This window comes from Centroberyx gerrardi, chromosome 3 (genome assembly GCF_048128805.1).
Source record: "Centroberyx gerrardi isolate f3 chromosome 3, fCenGer3.hap1.cur.20231027, whole genome shotgun sequence".
NCBI lineage: Eukaryota > Metazoa > Chordata > Actinopteri > Beryciformes > Berycidae > Centroberyx > Centroberyx gerrardi.
The window spans coordinates 11,144,191-11,167,604 of record NC_135999.1 but is presented as its reverse complement, the minus strand read 5'-3'; the positions used below and the strand labels follow the sequence as shown (position 1 = coordinate 11,167,604).

General features: G+C 40.2%; 4 protein-coding genes across 6 annotated transcripts; 3 read left to right on the top strand and 1 right to left on the bottom strand.

The window, feature by feature from the left end:
• Window positions 1–2,291: 2,291 nt before the first annotated feature.
• Window positions 2,292–7,233, top strand: sparcl1 (SPARC-like 1). The gene is made up of 10 exons (XM_071897033.2): window positions 2,292–2,345; window positions 2,491–2,556; window positions 2,651–3,814; window positions 4,118–4,226; window positions 4,675–4,796; window positions 4,886–5,006; window positions 5,140–5,276; window positions 5,550–5,698; window positions 6,358–6,506; window positions 7,205–7,233. The coding sequence occupies exons 1-10, from the start codon at window positions 2,292–2,294 to the stop codon at window positions 7,231–7,233; spliced, it is 2,100 nt and encodes a 699-aa protein (XP_071753134.2).
• Window positions 7,234–10,941: 3,708 nt separating this feature from the next.
• scpp9 (secretory calcium-binding phosphoprotein 9) lies at window positions 10,942–13,450 on the top strand. The gene is made up of 9 exons (XM_071897049.2): window positions 10,942–10,971; window positions 11,118–11,177; window positions 11,383–11,397; window positions 11,507–11,644; window positions 12,443–12,520; window positions 12,639–12,698; window positions 12,901–12,966; window positions 13,052–13,102; window positions 13,193–13,450. The coding sequence occupies exons 2-9, from the start codon at window positions 11,133–11,135 to the stop codon at window positions 13,256–13,258; spliced, it is 519 nt and encodes a 172-aa protein (XP_071753150.2). The 5' UTR covers window positions 10,942–10,971; window positions 11,118–11,132; the 3' UTR covers window positions 13,259–13,450.
• Window positions 13,451–14,942: 1,492 nt separating this feature from the next.
• On the top strand, window positions 14,943–17,662 carry odam (odontogenic, ameloblast associated). Of its 3 annotated transcripts, XM_071897038.2 has the most exons (12): window positions 14,943–15,079; window positions 15,189–15,254; window positions 15,342–15,377; window positions 15,500–15,553; window positions 15,750–15,815; window positions 15,930–15,998; window positions 16,096–16,152; window positions 16,251–16,385; window positions 16,966–16,998; window positions 17,147–17,230; window positions 17,405–17,465; window positions 17,606–17,662. In XM_071897038.2, the coding sequence occupies exons 2-11, from the start codon at window positions 15,195–15,197 to the stop codon at window positions 17,438–17,440; spliced, it is 630 nt and encodes a 209-aa protein (XP_071753139.2). In that variant the 5' UTR covers window positions 14,943–15,079; window positions 15,189–15,194; the 3' UTR covers window positions 17,441–17,465; window positions 17,606–17,662. The 3 variants fall into 3 exon arrangements, with proteins under 3 accessions (XP_071753139.2, XP_071753136.2, XP_071753135.2); XM_071897035.2 differs by having other exon boundaries at window positions 15,750–15,998; window positions 16,969–16,998; XM_071897034.2 differs by having other exon boundaries at window positions 15,750–15,998.
• Window positions 17,659–23,215, bottom strand: LOC139911817 (uncharacterized). Its single transcript, XM_078282722.1, has 18 exons — window positions 23,164–23,215; window positions 22,992–23,056; window positions 22,779–22,868; window positions 22,566–22,685; window positions 22,321–22,464; window positions 22,023–22,163; window positions 21,820–21,906; window positions 21,683–21,712; window positions 19,295–19,315; window positions 19,162–19,188; window positions 19,008–19,034; window positions 18,861–18,887; window positions 18,722–18,751; window positions 18,605–18,631; window positions 18,476–18,511; window positions 18,311–18,356; window positions 17,930–17,983; window positions 17,659–17,821 (listed from the first exon to the last, which is right to left on the bottom strand). Exons 2-17 carry the CDS (start codon window positions 23,040–23,042, stop codon window positions 17,979–17,981), a joined length of 909 nt encoding a protein of 302 aa, XP_078138848.1. The 5' UTR covers window positions 23,043–23,056; window positions 23,164–23,215; the 3' UTR covers window positions 17,659–17,821; window positions 17,930–17,978.
• Between the last annotated feature and the right edge of the window lie 199 nt (window positions 23,216–23,414).

Here is a 23,414-nt window from a genome sequence, read left to right as displayed (position 1 = left end):
TATAGACTGATATAGCTCAGAGACAGCAATATAATTGTTATAATGACCATATTACAGTAACTTAGAAGTGTACTCATGTCTCACAGTCAATGCAGATGATAATCGTTGCTGGAAATCTTCTGACATGACTACAAGCCATTAGTATTAGTATATATCACTGACATTGAGACATGAGTACATTGGATAGCACAGCATTTTATAATAGGAAAAAATGTCCAAAAGACACATTTTACAATACTGAACCAACACTGTGGAGAATGTCAAACTGGCTGTCAAATGTATCAGGGTTGACGAACCTGCCTGCTGTCATGTCAGTGGATGTAACTATTGGAAGTTAATGGTGTCTAAGAAGAGTTGCTGACAGATATTGCTGTCATAATTTTCACTTGTCATGTTGTCACTTGTCATAAATCTTATTACTGTAGTGGCTTAAGAAACAGACTTGTCACAGAGTGACATCTAGTGGCAAAGAATGTTCATTGATCATTTCAGTGATCATTTCAGTCATTATGACACAAAACCATGTTTCAGTGATGAAGAGCACAGTCACAGTAATTGCATTATACCAGAGAGTAGGTAGATATGAGTAGATATGTACAAGCAACAAAACAAATGAATACAGTGCCATTCATATTACTGCACTGTCACTGCATGTAATTCTAGTCCCAACATAATTATACCCAACACTATACTATGAACGTGTTACTGTATAACAACAAACTTGAATTTATTTAGTCCTGCATACAAACTCTCTCCCTCTCCCTCTCCCTCTCTCTCTCTCTCTCTCTCTCTGTATCTCTCCATCATAGTCAAGAGACCCTCCCTATGTTACCCTAGAAAAAGCATTGGCACCATAGACCCAGAAAAAATGTGTGTGTATGTGTGTGTGTGTGTGTATGTGTGTCTGTGTGTGTGAGAGAGAGCGAGAGAGAGAGAGAGAGAGAGAGAGATAGAGAGAGAGAGAGAGAGAGAGAGTGTTGGTCTGTGTGTGTCTGTGTCTGTGTGTGTGTGTGTGTGTGTGTGTGTGTGTGTATATGTGTGTGTGTGTGTGTGTCTGTGCAGCATGCTAGTTTGTATGGACAGTGTGAGCGCTGTCTTGAATACGAAAGGACATCTTCCCAGGTTCAACACAGGCATTTATCTGTATTTGTTTGGGATTCTCAGTTGTCTTGCAACTGCCAACCTCAGGTAATGTGTCTGTCTAATGACTTTTCAACTGTTTTTAAAAAGGTAATTCTTTGATGATCAAAAAGGGGTTTGACTAATTAGTGTGTATCTGACTGAAATCCAACTTGTTGTGTGGTATATGCAATGACTGCTAGCATGCCTATACTATAGCCTCTATTGTAATGACCAAAAATGTGCTTTGCTGCTCCCCAATGACATTGATGCCTTGTATTATTGCTGTACATGTTAAGAGATAATGACCATATACACTATAGACAGTATAGACAAACTTTAGATATTGCTGAATTAGGCTTGTGCATCATCCATATATGAAAGCATGTTATATACTCGAAAATACCCTCTTAAAGATCATTACAAGTAAAGTTTAATTCAGATTAAGAGACACATTTTTCCCTATCATGTAATATGGGTAACATATTAAAAATGAAATGTGAATATGTGATATTTGTAACATTGCCTTAGAAATAGAATTGTCAAGATATAAATAATTTTTAGTGATTTATTTATTATCACTTTTGGTGAATTCTCTCATTCCCCTTTGCCTGCACCCATTTGGGCTCCACTGGGTCCGACCCAGGGAGCTATTGTTCCCCTGGACAGGCCCAGTAATGTCTGCTTTGTTTCCGTCCAGAGAGACAAAAAGTTTGTGGACTTAGTCAACTTTTTCCAGTCTGGTAGCTTCTGATGTTTACTTTAGTCTCTACAAGCTCTGAATGTGACTTTTGAGAGAGGGGCGCATCTCAGAGGCCTGTAACCTTGACAACAGTGCAGGCTAATCCCGCTGCTCTCCTTGTCATGAATGTGTTGGCAGCATACAGATGCACTCAGCTGCTTTAACTTTGAAAGGTCTGCCAAGTCCACATCTTGTTGTGACCAGTTAGAAGTCAAGATATAAGACAATGATCAGTTTCTGAATAGGTTTTGAGTTGTTTTCTTTATTAGTTTCTGATGTGTTTACAACATCACATATAAGAAGCCCAGGGCTACATTGACTGTCTGCTCTACAGTGATTCACAGTAATATGACTTCCTATTAGCCCATGTAATCAAATTTTGTTTCACTTTTTGTCCAATATTTAAACTATTCATATCTATGTTACAGGTATGAGGGCCCGCTTAGCATTGATTTGCTTATTGGCAGCAACATTTGCTCTGTCTGTGAGTAACAATGTTTTTGATATTTTTCTTGATTTGTTAAGTAAACACTGCCATGTGAACATTGCCAGAAGAAAACATTTATATCCATTGTTATTGCTGTTTTGGTATTATGGTTTTCATAATTAATTCTTCACATTATGTCCAGGTAAAAAGTAAACCGCATGGAAAATATCATGCATTGTTTAAGACCTCACACACAGCCAAAGAGAAGGTAAGGTGGGGCACCAAATTGTTTCATTGGTATCAAATTTGTATTCATTTGATTTAATATTGTAAAAAAATACTTTTCCTCTCTCCTGGTTAAGGATGTTATCCCAGAGGAGGCCAACAAGGGAGAGGTCTTGCCCACTTTTGTTACGTTTGAAGCCAGCAGCCAGGAGCAGGAAGACGAGGAAATGAGCTCTGAGGACAATGCTAATGCTAACGCTAACAAGGAGGACGGGGTGTTCGAGGTGACAGACCGGAGTGATAAGAGCACCGCAGTCCTACTGAGTGAGGAGGAACTGGTAGACCTCCTGAAGAAAGAGGCAGATGAGGAAGAGGCAGAGGAAGAGGAAGGACAGCAGGATGAAGAAGGGGAGGTAGACAAAGGGAAGGTGGACACCGAGGAGGCTGTGGAGATAACTGAGAAGGAGGAAGATGAGGAGGAGGAGGAGAGAAAGTTGGAGGACAACTTAGAAATGGAGGAAGACGCTAAAGAGGTGACAGATGAGGAGGAAGTGAAGGAGGAGAGCGAGGAAGGCGCTGAAATGCTGGAAAAAGAAGATGAGGTAGAGGCGGAGGAGATGTCAGTCAAGGTTAAGGAGGAAGCGTCCATCAGCAAGATAGGTGTCAGAGGAAAGCAGGAGGCACAGGTGGAGGAAACAGATGGCAGCACAGAGTCAGAGATCCCAGTTGATCTTGACTACGCTGCTGATAGTGGCATTTCACAACCTCTGCAGACTGACTTTGCGGAGGTGAAACCCCACAACGATGACGCCCAGCTTCTTTCAAAGACAGACGTTTCTGATGTTAAAGACGAGGAAACACTCACCAGTGAGAAAGAAGTACCCACTGTAGCTGATGACTATGAACAAGGCATGCAAAATACTGAGGCAGCACACAGCGAGGAAGAGACTGATCAGGACATGCTTCCAGAGGGAAAAGACGACAAGGACAAAGGTTCCCAGGCTGAATCTAAAGAACAGAGTGGCAACAAGAAAGAATCCAATGCGGACGTGGACCTGCAAGAGCGACTGGCCGAGAAGGAGGATGCGGAGGAAGAAGAGAAGACTAAGAATGATAGTGCAAGTCACACCAAGGGAAAGACAAGGAAGCAGAAGAAGAACCAGAGGATAAGGAAGCACCCTCCTCAGAGGGATGAATCCCACCCTGGACCTGAGCAGAGCCAACTGGATCCTGAGGGGCCTGAGGGCAGCAACATCGACAATGCAGTCCACAAGGCTAAGAGGAGAAGAGCAGGAAAATGGGTAGATCTTGACATTTATTTTCTCCAGTGTTGTCATTGATGTGGCCTCCATGAAATGGTTGAAACATTTTTATTTTCTTACATGCCAATGGTTAAAGAGTAACTAAACCCCAAACCCAACTCTGTGTAAAGCCTGACATCTAACGGTAAAAAGCAAAAGAAGATCAGCCAATAACAGATGGCAATTTCAGTAGCATGCTTTTTACCGTTAGATGTCAGGCTTTACACAGAGTTGGGTTTGGGGTTTAGTTACATTTTAAGTCAATCTCTGACACTATTGTATGTTCCCTGTTAACTTTCCCAGGCTCCTTTAGTGGGTATGAATCCAGTGCAGATCAGAGCCACGGTGGATCTCTACCCCAGTGCCAGGCCGTCTCTCGGGGGAGGCATACATCACCCAGAAGCCCCTGCTGGTTAGTGCACAGCCAAGTCAGCAATTGCAGCACCATTCAGCCTCAGCACCACCATAATGACTACCAAATATCTCCACACTACCCCAACAATCTCACAGGGGAATCTGCTGACGGGATCATTTTGCTAAAACTCCCACATGAATAGTGTGACTCTGCTTCACGGTCACTACCAAAACACAACTCTGCAGGCTTAAGGAGTCAATGAGAGAGATCAGGTTGAATTTAGGCGCTGTATAAACTCAAATGGCGATGGAATGTAGGGCTTGATGTGCTGTGGTTATAGCTCATTAGTTTCCTGTTATCGCCAGCTGTTTAACCAAACATAGTCATTCTTTTTGAAGACATAAACAATGCATGTATGTATTAGCGCTGTAGAAGTGCTCTCAACATACAGATTAAATATAGGTCAAGGGTCATAGTGTGTTCCAATGTTTGTCTTTTCTTCTAGACCCATGTGACAACTTCCGCTGCAAACGTGGAAAGACCTGTAAACTTGATGCAGACAATAAGCCAGGCTGTGTGTGTCAAGAACCCTCAGAATGTCCTCTCAGTGTGAACGAATTTGACCATGTAAGTATGAACGACTCAATGATGACTAAACTGGAAATGTTTTTACAACGCTATATATATTTGATTGTTGCAATGTTCCTTTTCTATAGGTTTGTGGGACAGACAATAACACATACGACACATCATGCGAACTCTTCGCTACTAAATGCAACCTGGAGGGCACCAAGAGAGGACACAAACTTCATCTTGACTACACTGGGCCATGCAAATGTGAGAGTTAGCTGCTGTATAGAATATGGTTTAAACGACAACCTTTTTAGTTGAAGTATGGCGCAAGGAAAACTTATTTTACCCTGTTTCCTCTCTCTCTCTCTCTCTCTCTCTCTGTATCTCTCTCTCTCAGTCATAGCTCCATGTCTGGACACTGAACTGGTCCAGTTCCCTCTACGGATGAGGGACTGGCTGAAAAATGTGCTGCTGCAGCTCTATGAACATGACTCCATGTCTCCTGGGTTCCTCACTCCCAAACAGCGTGTTAGAGTAAGATGCATTACACAAGAGCAATATGAGAAATAAGAATTTTTAAACCTATTTTTTTAGATGTTAAGACAAATACTGTATTACTTCTGTGCTATCAATTTTTTTTGTTTTTACAAAGAATCAACCAATCAATCAATCAATCAATCAATCAATCAATCAATCAATCAATCAATCTGTCATTCAAATATGATTTGATTCATGTAAACATAGCCAACCATACAGTATATGTCGTAAACTCTTGTATACTCTCATTGTGGTATTCTGTAATCCCAGGTGAAGAAAATCTATGAGAGTGAGAGGCGTCTCCATGCTGGAGATCATCCTATTGAGCTGCTGGCCCAGGACTTTGAGAAGAACTACAACATGTACATCTACCCAGTGCACTGGCAGTTTGCCCAGATGGACCAACACCCTTCTGACAGGTACAGTTTAGAGTTTCTTCTGTGTTCAGTATAAGATTTCATATGCTCCCAAAATGTATCCAAAATTGCTTCTCAAATGCTCATACCGTGCATACTAGGGTTCGACAGATATGGGTTTTTGGAGGCTGATACCGATATTTTTACACTGAAGTCACTGATAGCTGATATTTTATGTTACTATGTTAAATTTTACCATTTTCTTGCCAAATTTCAAGTATGCAGTGTTTCCCCTAAAATTCTATTCATGGCAGGGTGGAAAAGTCTCTGAAACAACATTTAGACCATGGGACACTAAAACTCTCCCTTGAAACCCATTCCAATTGAATTCTTTTAGCTGGTCAGCAGCTCCTTAAGGCTGGGTGACCCACCCACCTATGGTAGATAAATATTATTGAACAAATAAAATATGCAAAGAATGTGAACTTAAATTCCATGTTTTACAGTCTGTTTTTATATAGCTTGGTCAGGGAGGAACCTCCATCATATCAGAAGTGGATAACAAGACGGTCCAATATCCAATATGTAATATGTAATAAAAGGCTAATATCAGCCCAATATATTAGCAAACCAATATATCAGTCTAACCCCAGTGCATGCATACAGTATATGCATTAGATAGTCAAGATACTCAAGATTTGATGCCCCTAAACCCTATGCAGATTCCTGTCCCACTCGGAGCTGGCCCCACTTCGGGTCCCTCTGGTGCCCATGGAGCACTGCACCTCCCGCTTCTTCCAGGAGTGTGACGCTGACAAGGACAAGCTAGTGTCCTTTAAGGAGTGGGTCTACTGTTTTGGTATCAAGGATGGTAAGAGTGGCGGCATGAGATCAACACAAACTTATCTAATACAAGACTGGGTGCAATTCTAACACTTTTTTTTGGTGTTTTTTTTTAGAAACTTTTACCTACTATACTTGACTTCCCTATCATTACCGTGTGCAATGACATATTTATGGTAAACAAGTCCAGCATAATCAAGGAGCCAGGAGGAGTTTCAAAAACTATGACATTGACTAGAGTCTGATTTAATAGAGATGAGTGTGTTTGAGATTTTGGACCATTTACTTTTTTTGGACCAAAAGTGTCAAAAAATCACAACAGGATTTTTTTTTTTTTTTAAATCAACTTGTTTTTAAATAAATGTCTGCATGAAATATAGTCAGAATTAGGTGGGGAATTAGGTAGTTAAGTTAATAGTTCTACAACTATGTCGTGTTTCTCAAAATGAGAAAATTGGCATGTTGATATTTTACCAGTTAAAATGAATCCCTCTTTCACCCACAACTATGCGGTGACTGACAACGTATCTCACCCAAGTAACAATGTAGGATGACACTGCAGAAAGCAGTTTCTCTTGTGGCGCTTCTGTAGTCATTATAAAGATTAGGTTGTTTGTCTTGAAAGTAAACGCAGTTATGTACAGTATATTGATAGTGTATATGTCAAGTAAAAGTAGCATTTAAGTTTTTAATGCTATTCATTTCCCCCATTTATTTTCTCCACAGAGGATATGGATGGCAACCTGCTATTCTGAGCTCCATTTTGTACCTCATCTGCTACACGGGCCTGTGGGAACTGCTCCGACAATGTTGAGACAGAAGCCTCCAAGGACAGAAGAGACAGTTATGTCCATTCAAAATGTTATAAGGCACTCTGAAAAGTACAAATGAAAGAGAATTGTTTCTCTTCCTGCAATGTTGTGATGGTGGGGGTTGCGGGTAGGGGAGGGTGGGGGATGGGGGTAATTTGTATTATTTTGTGTCAGACCAAGCTTGGACATTTGGATCTTTGTTCTGTCATCTAGACACAGCTGGAAGAGTGATTGTATTAGATGACAAGAAAGGGTTTGGTTTAGCCATTAATAATGGCTAAACAAACTTAATAGTTTTATACAGAATCTGTTTTCTGAATGCATTCCAAAAGGGGAAAAGTTTACAACAGCTCATTATAGATGGCAGTAGGAAAAGCATTGTATACTTGAGGCAAAAAAAAGATCTGTGGTATGTATGTTAGAATGATTTAGGGCAGAATGTAATTCTAAATTACTCTTTTTATCAAGCTAAAATAGATCATTTCTTATCCTTGTAGAATTTATGTGATAGCAAATGTAAAACAAAAACTGTGCCGTTTACCAGTCTGCTGAGTAGCGTGTGCTGCAAATGTTTGTCACTGCTTCTGTCTTAGGCTTTATAATAGCTCCAATTAAAGATTTATGGACATCAATGGACTTCACAATATCTTATAGAATATTTCAATGTACCTTGTTGTTGATGTTGATTATTGATGCATATGACTTGTGATTCTTTATAACCCAGAAATAAAGTTCTTGCATCATACTGGTGGACCTCAGTAGACCCTGAAGGCACTGGGATGCATCAGTTAATGCTCTAATACCAAAGTTTCATTCGGGAGTCAATTTTACTGATGCCACCATGACATCAAAAGGTGACATCTGCACCCAACAAAGCTCGGTTATGAGAATGCAACCCACTGATACATGGTTTAGGTTTGCCACATAATCCTGAATAATGGCCCTCTCTAAGGTGTAAGAAAGCAAAAAATAGAATACCAACATGGTCAAGATGATTACAGTGACTTGTTGTTTTGAGATCAAGCGCTTGACTCTGATTGGATCTTTCTTAGTGAACATGGAATCCGAGGCTCACTATAAAAGCAAAGAAGGAAGCAGCTCTTCAGCCTTCGACTGTCTGCTGTCACTGCAATAAAACATGTTTTGCATACTGTGGGTCATCTTTCAGACCTTGGCTTTTGTGGTGGAGGGTGGTGTGTCTTCAGGAAGTGGTGAGGTTGCTGGCAATGGGGGAGTGAACAATAATGGAGCAGCAGCTGGCAACAATGCCAATGCAGGGGCTCAAAATGGGGTCCCACTGAACGGCGAAGCCTTTGTAGCACAGGTAATCCAAGTTGGTGGGTCGTTTTTCATCCAGCCAGTTGGCAACCCCGTTGGCCAGGCTCCTGTGCCACAGCTAGTCCCCATTGGACCTCTCCAACAAGGTGGGGCATTTCTCGTGGGACAGGCAGGAGGAGCCAATGTGGTTCCACAGCCACAGCCGCAGGTGGCTCAGCCTACCAATGGTGGGCCAGTCACATTTTTTGCAGTGCTGCCACAGGGAAATGTCATTAGAGGCCTACAGAGTCCCTTATTGATTCCCGGACAAGTGCAGCTACTCCCAGTGAACGGACAGAACAACCAGCAACAGCCGGCCGCTGTCGGAAACGCCGCTGTCGGGAACGCAGCTGGCAGAGCGAGAGTCAAGCATTCAGTGGCGGCGCACCCAAGGAGAATACAGTCTCCGGTGACGAAGATGATGACGCCTGAGGAGGAGGAGGAATCTTCTGGGCTGGACACTGAGGAGAAGCTGACCAAATGAGACCGGAAAGCGCCCAGAAATCACATATCATTACATGATTCAGCCTTAGGTCCCGATCTCTGTTTCATCCCTAGTTGTTTATGTTTGAATGTTACCTTTATGAATCATTGTCATCATAACTAATGACCAATAAATGATTTAAGCAAATTGGTGAATCTTTGTTGAATCTTTATTTTGATGTATGATCTTGGGGAATAAAGCAGAATCCGCAGCAGCAGGGTGGAATAGTGGAATGCTGTGTGCTTTAGATCACAGGTTTGATCCCTCCAACAGCATCAAATGTCTATCAAATATGTCTATCAAAGGGTCCTGGGGCAAAACACTGAACAACAACCCGCTCCCTGGGTGCAGCTCCTGGCCTCCCCTTGAGCTCTGACTCCTCTGGTGGCATATATTTGTGTGTGAAACTGGTACAATTATGCACAAATCTCTAGTTACATTGCCTCTCACATGATGATTTGTTTCTCTAAATATCAAAAACATCCCAAACACATTAATCACATCATACTGTGGGAAGAATCAAACTGTGTGCCTCAGAATGCCTGAGGTAACAAATTCCTATTTATATTGCCTGTGACATAATGATCCTCTAAATTTCTAAAATAAATAAATGAATACAAAAATCCTAAACACATCAATCAAACCATACCGTGGGAAAACATTGAAAAAACAAATCAAATGAGTTATATTTAGAAAATGCCATTAGGTGAGCGTCATTTGTCATGACATTGAACTGCAAACAGGAAGAATACTTTTCATAGTTTGAAACCACCTGAACCACATGACAGTGTGTAATTAACATAAAGCTCCAGACTTCCACAGAGGGTGTTTACCTGGTCTGCTGCGGCTGCTCCGTCAGCAGCACAGACCTTTCCCAGACAACCTCAACACATGACGTCATTCCCAGCCGACCACACCGGGAATGAAGGTCATGGCCCGACTCACATCTTGAGAAAATGTGCTGATGAAACATGACAGCCAAAAATATGTTCCTCTATATCAGTAACAGAAATGAACACATTAAAGTGTTTCGTTGTTGATTTTATGGTCATCACGGCTGGATTGTTAGAATGTTATGCAGAGTTATATTTTTCATTATTTTATCAGTCGGCTGGTGCCAGTTGAAATTTCTGCTCAGATGTTGGGAACTTGGGAACTTCTTGAGTCTGTTATACACAAATCTGAACCCATTACCCATTACAGTTGGGCTATAACCTTGAGTTGTGCCTGGGACAAATATGTTGACATTAAGTTGCTTTATATTAGGCCTACAGCAGTGCCCAGTGCATGGTATACTACTGTTATACTGTTGCTATACTACTATTTCTATACTACTGTTATACTATTGTTCTGAAGATATGATCAACTTCTCACAACTGTTTAGGTTGTAACCTAATGCAACCTAATATTTCTCATATTAGGTTGTGTTTTAATTACAGGTAAGCATTCAGGCTTCTTGGCCTACAAGATCACTTCATAATGACGTCAGTTGTTGCTCCTGTGACCGCAGCCCACAACATTGGGATGTTTCATGCTCCTTTTTAGCCAGTATCCTTGAGAAACCTTTCCCAAGACACTGAATCATTCTGTTATTGTTTGTGGTCAATATTCAGAACAATGCTTGCTGGTTGAATAGTATAGGGAGAAGTGTCACTCAAGACAGGCAGCATATTGTGTTACAATTCTTTGGATCTCCCTGAAAAAGAAGATGTCATATATTGCAAACTCCCATGACATACAGGTGACAAATATAGTTTGTGGACAAATCAGAGTTCTCTTTTCTAATTGGCTCCCAATAATCTCTAGGACCGATAAAAGGTGCAACTAGTCCTGCTGGGCATTTAACATTTGAAGCAAGAGCAAAATAACCGAACTCTAAGGTACGTCATGTGTAATTGAGTATTTTTGTAATTATGTGATGATGTTTGTGTAATTATTATGTAATTTTGTTTAAAAATACAAGGAACAGATATTTCCTAAATAGTTTTTTCAAGTTAAATGTACCTTTGGACAAACTCAATCCCAGGTTTCAGGCTGCAAGATGAAGCTTCTTCTCCTTTCAACATTTGTAGCCACCATCCTTTATGTGAGTACAGTGAGCCAGTGTCACTTTTATGACACGCACGCACGCGCGCGCGCGCACACACACACACACACACACACCTATCCATCCAGATATCTATTCTTCATTTTTTTATTTATTAAAAAAAGAGAAAGCCTTCAAGCAACAACTAACAAGGAAATGCCTATAATTTTGTCATTTGTCATTATTGTTTCTTTAATCAATGCAGGTCAATGCAGGCAAGGTAAGAAACACTCAGACTGAATAATTTCTACCTCACATAATGTGGCTTTCAAGCCCAGTAATCCATACTGCTCCATGATGAATACAATATTCTTTCTGCCTCTGAACAGAAACAGAGACTAATGGCAGGTCTGAATGGAGGGATGGGTAATGGGATGGGAGCAAACCCCGGGATGATGGCAGGAGGCATGAACCCACCCATGGTAGCTGGTGGGGCCGGTTTCATTGGGCAGCCCCAGTTCGCTCAGGTTGGTCCATCAAATCCTCATTTTTATGAGCTCATTTCGTGTAAAAATAATAATAGTAATAATAAGTCATGCCATTTTCTCAGGGTCCAAGGGTCTCAGTTAGCTTTAAGACGTATCATTAGAGGCACAGTATGATATGAAGTAAGGTTATTATAGTCAACTAAAACTAAAACTAAATGAAAACTAGGTGCTAAAAAACATTGTCGTGAACTGAAATAAAAAAAAACAAAACTAGACTTTGTGGAAAATCTAAAACTGAACTAAAACTCTTTTCTCTACTTGTAGTAACTAACTAAGTAAAATAAAATAAAAAATGTTTTGTTTATGTGCAGGGTAAAAAAGAATGAATTTTGGCGGGATAATTTTTGGCTATTTTTGATGAACACTAACTGTGCCACAAGATGGCGCTATCCTGTAGACCGACTAGTTTGGCCCCCATCAGCACCTCTTGCATTTGGAGGAAGTGCCAGCGTTGCCAATGCCATCGCTCTTTGCACAACTCATGTTGAAAATACTTGTGAGAAAACACCAGAGTGCCATATGAGACTGTTTTGAGCTAAATGGTCTGAATTCAGTTTGCTGTTGTGTCTGCTGGTGCAACTGATTTGTGTAGCATGAAACCAAATGGTCCCAACTTTATGTTAGTTGGAGATGTACTGAAAAAATTATATGAATACATTTTTAAAATAATTATCTATTATTACACAATAGCTGTTGTAAACATGTACAAACTACCTGTTCTGAACTTCATTATCCCTGATATGAAGAATCACATTGAACTCTTGCTCTGTTTCAAAGGTTGTTCCTGGAGTTCCTGCTTATGCGATGCAGGCCCAAACCATTCCCAATATGTATCCTGTCCCTCCAGTCAATGCAGTTAGTATGATGTCAAGTCATGTTAACAACACACATTACAACACATTTGATATTGTTTCAGGCATTAGAACACCAGACAGAAAAAGATAATGTTTATTTCTTCTTTGTTTATTGACAGCTTCCTTACATGGCAGCCCCTCAAATGATGGGAATGAATCCTCTTCAACAGCCGTTCATGGTAATGGCATTTCAGTCCATATCCTTTTAACTACAGGCCTCTAGTTGGTTTGTTGAAATTTAACAAAGGGAAAGGTTGGGGGCTGAAGGATTGTTTGACTTTAAGCTATGAGTCCACCCTCCACAGGCCCACAAGATAACCCTCTCTTAATTCAAATTTACATAATTTTATTGTTGTCCCATTGCTTTACACCCTTTGATAGGGAGTTCCAGGTGGTCCAATGCAACAGCAAGGTCCTTTTCAGCCTGACCCATTCAAACGATTCAAGGTACAATCAAGCAAACAGTGTGTACGTATATATGTGTATATGAATGAAAACTACACCGGCTAATCATTGTTCTTTGAATCTGCAGCGTCAAATTATGAAACAGGCAAACTCTCTAAAGACCACTGTGGACACTCAGGTAACATGATGCAATTTACAAGCAAATAAACTGATTTAAATGGATGGGATTGCAAGTGTCATGAACATTATGCCTTCTTCATTCCCTCAGATTCCCACTCCTACTGAAACAACAACAACAACTCCCTGTAACGAAGATCATCAGGAAGATAACTGAGAAGACACCATTAACAATATATTTTGACAATATAATTTGACTACTAGTATTTTGCTGTATGTGGAATTTTATTGTTAGCGTTTTTTTCTGATATTTTTTTTGAAATAAAATATGCAGAAACCTTGTAGTTGATCTTAGTTGAAACATAAGGATCAAGTTAATTCTTTGCTTTCCAATAAAAATGCATTCTACACTAAATGAAAGTTTGTTTTTTCCCTTTGATTTTACACCAACATATTACATAACCATACAATTTGTACTAAGCTAGAATCCAAATAGGAAACGTTAATGGGTCTCTGCTGCCATCTAAAGGATAATGATTTAAATTAAAACAATACAAGAGCTGGATTTACATAGATAAAAATCATATGAACAGTTTTTGACCCTGATATGATCTTTTCATTGCTCTTTTTGACATGGAAAATCTGTTGGATATGGGGCACATCTCTGATTTAAAGACAAAGTTTCTGCCATAGACTGCATTATGAATTGAAGCACAAACAGTCTGATCTCCTGACAGAAAACAAAAACACACAGCTGTCCAGATTTCTATCGCTTTTCTCACTTTTTCTGCTGCACATCCTTAAAGGATAAGGCTGGTGTTTTTTAATGCATTGCTTACCGTCAACAAATCCTATGAAAATAACAAAATCAACAACGCGTTTGCTCTACTCCCGTTACTTTCTGACTTCCCACGTACCGTTTTTAGCCGTCAACCCGGAAGTCATTGGCTCCAATTGTAAGCTAAAAACCTTGAAATACAGCTCACAAAGACATAGTTTCAATATTAAAAATCGTTAACTGTTACCATGAAAAGTCAGGCTGTTGTAATTATTACCAAATCAAATTCAAATGGGAACAAATTCTTCATTACGCCGGGGACTATTTTCGGTGCTACGGAACTACTTTCCTGAGATCGCAAACGTGTTTACAGCCGGCTTATTAAGTTGTTTGAGGAAAAAGTCGGCTGGCCAGGGGCATCGCGATGATGAAATATGTTGCCCAGAGCAACGGCATGGCTCTTTGACGTGTTTTCAATCGTTTTTTTAATACAATGGAGTTCTATGGCTGCTGGGACATGGCTTCATTGGGCACCGGCTACATGGATGAGACTTGTTGGCAAAACAAAATCATTGCTGATTTTGTTATTTTCATAGGATTTGTTGACGGTAAGCAATGCATTAAAAAACACCAGCCTTATCCTTTAACATGAATCGAAACACATAGTCAAACCTTAAATAACCAGGATGAGATGTCAATATCAATCTGAACATGATGAACAACTTGTGAAAAATGTCTGACTATAAGCTCTTGGCTGCTGTTTTCTGTCTTGACATGCTAAACTTCTTCTTGGTCTTCAGTCTATCATTACATAGTGCTACAATTTAACTGTACTTGAGAGAACACATTGATAGTTTAGTATTATACACCAGATCCCTAAAGTAAAGATGATTGTGTTCTGGCTTGAAAAAGAACTTGACTGGACTATAAGCTATTTTATAAGCAATACATGTGGAAAACAGAGTACAATATTCAAGGGTTACTCTTGATACAAACTTGATACTCTGCATAATGTTAAAGACTTAATGCAGTCCATGTCATGATGTTTAGAGACATGACTTACTCCTAATAACATGGTTACCTATCCTATGTTGTAACTGTCTGAGTCTGATGCTGTGATACATGTCTGTCACAGTGACCACACACTGTCTGGCTGGCTTGGCGGGGGACTATAACAGCTCACATGGAGAGAATTTAAAAGGGATATGGACACAGTGAGCAGGAAAGGCACACAGAAACAGAAAAAGGCACCAGAAAAAGGTAAGACGATTTTCTAATGCTCATATTTGGTGGAAGATTTACTCTTTTTTTCTGTGTAAAAAGCTTGATAAAATGTAATGAATTAATATTGAGTTTGTATATACTATAGGACATCATGAAGCTGCAGACTGCCCTTATGTTGGTCTGCCTATTTAGGACAAGCTTCGCTCTTCCAGTGAGTTGAATCTCTCTATCACTATATATTGCTCAGAGCATAAAAAACACAACAGATAAAACAATATTTGTTATGTATGTTGCATAGGTGCAGATTGGAATTCTTGCAAGCAACAGCAATGAGGTAAATATAACTGTTTCTAGCTGTTTTTATACCTTTTATGCCGGCTGGATGCTGAGTTTGATTCTTCTTTATTCAGGAATAAAGAATATAAATTATTTCATCCAATGTTTTTGTGTGTTCAGATCCTAAGACTGAATGGACTAACTCTTGCAGCTCTTGGACAAACACAAGTACAGGTAGTGCACACAACCTTTTTTGACTCTCTGTTTTGTACCAGCGTGCTTCCAGAACAGAGTCACCACTCATCCGAGTTTCAGGATTTATCACCAAGACCATGCTTCTGCCTTCGCAAGATTCAAATGCTTTAAATGCTTTTGATGTTGCGTCAGAAAACAATCTGGAAACTGAACCAAATCCCTTCTCCCCCTCCAGGCTTCTTCAATACTGCCCCAGTATGTGCTGCAGCAGCAGCAGCCAGAGGTGCTGCTCACTCCCCAGGTGGTGAACCTGAACCCTCAAATGGCAGGTCCCTTTCTCCCCCAGGGGCCCCAGCTGCTGCTCCCCACACAGGGCAACCAGCTAACCCCTATGCTTTTCCCCAATGGCCAGCAGGAGCAGCTTGGGCCTCCCCAGGACCCCAACAGTCCTATTGTCCCTCAGCAGGCCCAGAACCCCATGCAGGTAAAACACATTGAGAATACACTGATAATTACTTTGTGTTGTCAGTGAAACTGGATATATGGAGTAATACTAAATATTTGTCTTTACTCTCTTATAGATGGTTCCACAGTACCAGTACCCCGCATATGGATTTCCTCAACAGCCGAGGATGCAGGTATGGTGAAGTCGCAACATAGCGACCTTTATGCAAATGTCAGTGTCCTCATTCAGATACTCACCTCACACTGAACTTCCTCATGCTGTGATCCACAGGCCTTCCCCTACTTCCTGCCGCCTTACGGCTATCCCCAGCAGAGGAATGTGGTGCTGCAGCCCAACAACGGTCAGGTGGTCCAGGCCCAGCAGAACCTGGAGAGAACAACTCAGAGGCCACAGCTCCCTCTGCAGGTGAGATATAAAGTTCCATGACATGAAGTAAAAGAAAGAAAATACCCAATCATCTGTGCCTGGTGTACTGTACATGGAAAACAAACAGAATACAATCTTCAATTTAAACTTTTTAAAGATATGAATAGAATAGAATAGAATCTTTTATTGTTCATAAATGGGAATTTGCTTTGTGCAGATCAGCATAGAGGGATTCAATGCACACACACACACACACACACATTCACTCAGTAAGAACCCCAACTGGTTTACTCTGGTACTCTGAATTAAGTTTAAGAGCTGATGCAGACCAAGTCATGCTGTCTAGAGACACGACTTAATGATAATAACATAGCTGCACATCTTGTGTCGTAACTGTGTGAATCCGGTGAGTCTGATGCAATGAGAAACGTCTGTCATACTGACCACACACTGTCTGGGTGGCTTGGCGGTGGACTATGACAGCTCAAATCATGTTACCCCAATCCCATAGCGCAAATGTTGGATAAGATGGTACTTTTGCCGTTCAATACTTGTAATACTTTTGAATTTGCTGCAGTATTTTTGTAATCCAATTGTACTTCATATCATCCCATTTCAGCAGGCTTCCCAGCCTAAAGTACAAACGGAAAAAGTGAGTGCACTCCATAACTATCAACTATTTTTGAGAATTTAACCAATGCACTGAGTAAGAAGGAAATTGTGCACCTGTTAAGTTAGACCTAGTTGCTGTATTATTGTGTTCTTATGGATTTGTGTGTAATTACTGTGATCTATGGCAGACATGGCCATTGGGGACACAGAAAGTGCCGACCATGCCTCCTCCTGATCACCGTGGTGACACATCTGGCCCTGGGATTGATGAGGTAGCTATGACCTCATATCATGACACCCAACTTTCAAACCCTTTACATCCACACACACACACACACACACACACACACACACACGCACAAACCTTGATATCTATTACATGATAATGATACTGTAAGAGATTTGATTATGAAATATTTCCAAAACCATTGTTAATGTTTCTCCAGGGTCACCCCAACTTCCCCTTCCTGTTTGAGCCTTAGATTTCATCTGGGAAATAAGAACAAGGTAATTAGGCAAAAGACTGATTTCATTGTGTTTGGCCAAAGCCTCTTCAGCCCATTTTCCTGCAAAATATGGAGCGCAAAATTTAATTTGTACGCAAGCATTCTTTGTACATTAAACTGAACTTGTCTTGCATTTTTCAGGAATCTGCACTTTGGCTTTGCAAGTGGTTGTCTAATAAAGAACTTTGTCAACGTAAATGCTTAAAGATTTTTATTGTGATACACAGAAATATTGCTTTCATAGGAAAATACAGAGCCACATGAATGATCTCTCAGAATATAGCACAGAACAGTGAGCAACTAATCTAATCTTGACTATAAAGTTGGTGGGTCAAACTTGTAGCTGTTGGCTTCTTCCTGAGGAGACTGTGAAACAAGAAAAACATTTATTTACATGTGTGAATAGGCAGAAAATCGATAATGGAGTAATTACACTTATTCATGTCATTCTGTTGATGTCCTCACCTTTTATACATGTCAGATGACTAACTGTATCTTTGGGACCTTATTGAACTTAACCTGAAAATGAGACAGTCATTCAAATTTGATATAGCTACACAATCTACAATAGATCTTGGGTTTAAAAGATTTGCTTGCTAGTATGATTCCAAATAATATAACATCCCAGTTCAAGACAAAAATAAATACCAAAGGTCTAAGATTATATTGCTGTACTTACCAAGTGGAAGCTTTGGACAAAAGTTGTATTGGAGTGGGGGTGGGGGGTGAGAAATAATATTTTAATTAATAATATTATATAAAATACAACGGAATTCAGCCAGGCATTTTATATATGTAAAATATAATATATAGTATATACTGTATTTGTTAGCTCTGTAAAATGACATTTACTTACAGGCATCACAAGCCCATACTCAAAGGAGATTTTGTTCTTCAAGAAAGGAAAAGATAAATATTTCAGTTATGAAGTTAGATTTTCTAAAAAAAACCATACCATGTACAAAATAAATATCATGTTAAACCTCAAACTCTAGCATGCAAAGTAATTACCGTAGCTGTGGGGTTGTAGATAAGCTTCAAATATGGCTGAAATCGAAAAAAATAAAGAAAAACAAAAACTGTCACAATGCAATTCTCTATCAAATCATGAGACTGAAAATAAAAAAAATCGACAATTACCTGAAGACCATATGATGGCATTCCAAACTGTCAAACACAAAAAAGAGTAAAAAGAGAGTTTTGAATTTGCCAACAAATATTTGATTGAAATGTATGTTTGACAAATAGCTCATATACCGCTAGTCTCTGAGGTCCATCGTGGTCTTCCTGTAAAACATACAACAAATCAAACGACTGTAATGTCTAATACTTCAGAGTGTAATCAAATCAAATCAAAGTGCAACAAGGAAAGAGGGATGGTGTAGTTGTTTATTACCTCCGGACGGGGGGGTCCTCTTCTACCCTGATATGAATGGATTGTCAGTTATTAGTATTCTTTGCTGATGGAGATACCTTTAAGGTCTTTCTTCTGCTGCTCCAGCTATGATAATACTGTGTAAACTACATGTAATAAGTTACTTACCCTTGGCAGCAGAAATACATTCTCCCCCTGTAAGATACATAGTTTAAATGATTTGAATGGAGGATCAGTGGAATCATTTCACAGCCTTGTGTAGTTTACAGCATAAAGTGAATATTTCTTTTATAAAAGCAAATGATTCATGTAATGTGTTTACCTCTTTCAGGGGTAGACCACTGACATTCTAGGGAAAAAAGCCAGTTTGTTGAAAGATTTAAATGTTTAGCTGTCCCACTGCTCTGCCATGTCATACACAGTACATACAAAACATTTTTTCATCATGGTCTTACCTGAAATGTCACATTGTCAGCCTGAAAAGGAATCAAAAGAAGGGGAAATCAGACTTTTTCTGATTTTCGTTCCATGTGACAGCCAGCAATTCTTGTAATTGTTCAGTGGTGCCTACACCATTAGGCAAGTTAGATGCACCTTCACCTAGAAATTATGGGGCAAAATTGACTTTTTGCCCCTCCACTTTTCACCCTTTTTTAAAGTAAATATTTAGTAAAAATCGAATATTTAATCTAATATTTTCAATCTAATATTTAATTAAAAACTAAGTAAAATATCTGCTCTGTCTGTTTTTAGATAGCATAGTTGCATTTGGATTGCTGCACCTCCTTTCCAACCCAAGTGGTATATTCCAACCCGCGCTAAAAATAGTCTGCACTACGCACTACAGACATGGGACGATGCGATTGTGAAGGGAGTCGAGTGACAGCAGCATAATTGCTTGAAACATGAAGCGTGAGCTAATGTTGCACAATTTATGGTCAAAGAAAATGAAAATAACAGCACAGGTGTGATTCTCTGAAGACCTTAACTGTGTAACCACCAGAGGTGAAAAGCAAAAAGTTGTGACCTAACGTTTAGCTAGCTAGCTAACAGCTGTTGTTTTTTTGAGCGAATAGGCATAGGTTGACTAACGTTCCATTTTGTATTCTGTGTGCCAAAGGTCTCTCTCTTTCTCTCTGAAACTGTGTTTAACATTTGGCAAGCTATCTAGCAAAGCTAAAGTAAGATGTTTTCAACAGATTATTTAATGATAGCTACTGTTAGCCAGTGCTTAATTTGTAAATGATGAGGTCCCGGAACACCAAGGGGTCGGTGTGGAGGGAAAAGGTTCCGGAACATATCAAGACAACAAGGGCATTGGAGGCACGGTGGTGCTCAGTACAGCCATATAGTTTACTATAGACCTAACAGCCTAAACATTACTAAATGACCAACTATATGACCTTAGAGCTCCGACTACTGGGGACCAATAACAATATTTGATTATTGCATAGGCTACATAATGCTCATTTTTACAAACCTGCCCTTCAAGTAGTAGACTAAAGATATAACTGCACTGTGCACAACATAAAAATGCCCACATAGGCTACTATGAGACAGCCTAATCATACATAAAGGAAACTGCAATGGCTTCAACCATTTACCAGAGAAATTCTGGTTAGAGTAGTTACGCATCAATATTCAATACAAATACTTTAATAGGATATCGATTTTGAATGTAGGAAATAATGTCAGCGAATAATGCAGTAAAACGTGTCGTGGTGCAGCTAGAAGTAGACCTAAATGCGACACTCAGCTGGACCGCGCTGGTTTTGAAATGCCCACATTGATGTGGCTTACAGCCCTTCACGTCAACCAATTCTCATGTTATTACCAATTATTTCTGGACACTCAACATAACATGCGCAATTGCCTGCATATTTAATTGTGGGACTTGCAGGTCCGCACTCCAAAAAATTTCTGTTTCGCAGTCATCTATGCAAATATGAATTTCGATTGTCCCAGCAGAGACCTAATAGATTACAGAATATGCTAACACGTTTACAAACTAAACAAATCATGCTTACCTTGTCTAATTTTCCAAAATAGTCCACACAGCGGACATATGGACAGCAAATTCAACTTTTAGCCATGATGCTGTCTGAAGTTTACCATAACACACTCTGCAGAGCAGCTCACTCGTGTGACGTGATTACTATGCGCTTGTTGTTACTTTCTAATAGGGTAATTGCCTGTCTTCATATGGAAATGAGACAGTTAGGTTTTTGGAAGGGAGGGGAAAGGAAAGAAGAGGCAACTATTGGGAGTATTACATGGCAGACAAAAAAAAAAACGTTTCATGCCACCAGGTGCCGGGTCCACACAAATAGGTACTGGAATGCAGGTAGTCCGAAACCTTGAGGTGCCGGATCCTGTTCTGGCAGGATCCGGCACAAATTAAGCACTGCTGTTAGCAGTGTCAGTGCAGCACAGCAACAGCAACAGGTAGGTTGCCAAAGCAAAAGGAACAGAGGAAAAAAAAGGAGAACTATGATATTCAAAATGAATTAATAACGTTTTCATGTAACTGGCTCATTTGCCAGTTTGTGCAAGCCTCTGGATTCTGTTATTTTCCAAAAAAAAGAAATGAAGCCTTTGCAGACACCTCTCCTGTATTTATAGCATCTCTAAATGAATTGGGTTCTTGAATGTAGCATTGAGAATCAAGCATCACAGTATAAAAAGTAAATGTATAAAAATATATATGTAAAATTGCAGGAAATTTATTCTGGGGGAGGTCCCCCAGACCCCACGCCCTGTTCAGATTTTGCACCCCCCTACCATCCCCACATTTACACAACGTTAGGCATGGATATCATATTGTAAAACTGCAGTGGGCCTACCTTGAATATAGGGATAAACTCTCTGTTGCCCTGAAACAAGAAAAATAATAGAATAAAAACATTGTCTATGATATTTTATTCAATTTCAGAACAATTAACATCCATTAGCTGAAATGCTTAATTTTGCAGCAGCTTACCACCACATCAGGGTGCCCTCCAAAGAAGATGCCGTCAAACAGAGCTCTATCGCCTCCTCCAGAGGGTGGGGGAGGGATCTGACCATATAAGAGTTTGATGAGGGAGACAGAGATCCCATTAATTAAGGTTTCATCTTATTTTCATCTTTGTTCTGTAAACCTTGTCTGGGGGAATAGTATCTTGTCCTTTGAGGAGAGCTTACCCTTCCATTGGGGTCTCTCATGTTGGGCCTCCCACCTCTTGGAGGCCCTCTTGGTCGCCCCCACCGCCCGCCTGGCCTACGAGGCGGCCAGGGGTCAGGATAGGCTCCAGGTTCATCAGGCATTAAGCCAAAGTCAGGAGCCTGGGGTGTAGCATGGACAAAGTTCTGTATAACTGACTTTCCATTAAGTTGTCAGGTATAGTCTGTTGCGTGCAAGTCAGTTACCAAAAGTCTATATATTGTAAAAGAGTATTCCAATCTTAATACGGCTACCAAATACTGTATGCATGGAAAATACCCTTCCATCACCCCGATCGGGAATTTGAGGAGGTCCACCAGGCTGGCGGTTGCTCCCATCAGCCCCTCCTATAGGTCGCTGGGGACCTCCATTCCCTGGTCCTCTAGAGGGTCTGTGTGGGAACCGAGGGGGCATTTCACCTGGCTAATCAAAAATATATATATATATTATTATGATTTGTCAGTTTCCAATCCATGTATTATTACAATAAACCAACTATGACAGGACTTGAAAAAACAATCTACCCATATTGGGCTGCGAGGTTCCCACCCTGGCCAATAAGGGCCAGATGGTCCAGGGTTCCCTCCATCTGCATCCGCTGGCTGGCTCCCTGTTGGGGGATATGCTCCACCATTGTCACCAGGCTTAAAAAGAAAGATACAATGAATAATTTTTAAGATACATAGATAAGCAGCAGCTCTGTAACTGCGTGTCCATTCCGGTCTTGTCCCTATTACCTTAAAGTCTGGTCTGTCTGGATCTTGTTGGGGTCCACCAAAAGGGGGGAATTGAGAGTTTCCTTGCTCCCATTGCCACCATGGATCTGGCTAGAAAAAATGAACAACAAAATCATGAATGACGAATTTAATATGTTGAACAGAGCCCATTATTTGTATTTTTAGGTCACACTCCAGTATACAGTATCTTTTATTATTAATACGTATACTCACACGAGCAGCCACTGCTGACAGGAGTAAGGCCACAATACAGAGAACTTCCATTGCTCCTCAAGAACCTGTAAGAATATTGTTGTGACTTTAACTCTAAAACATGAGTTTGGCTAGTTCATACCCTAAAATGGACCCTATAATCTCATTCAGCATGTCCTTTCCATGCACTCACCTGCTCTGTGTCAGTGTCTTTGTGTTGTCCAAGCTTTCACACATGGACACTTATATCAGACATTAGACATTGCAACATACCTACACAGTTGTCAAAACACCACCTCTGATTCATGCTTTGATGTTTGCAATACAACAATTATTACACACATTCTTGACTGATGTCTTTTTAATTGACCTTGATCCCTGGGCTTGGCAACAGTGCATTATGACAACAATGTGATTGATGGCATTGATGAATGTTGCTTTTTG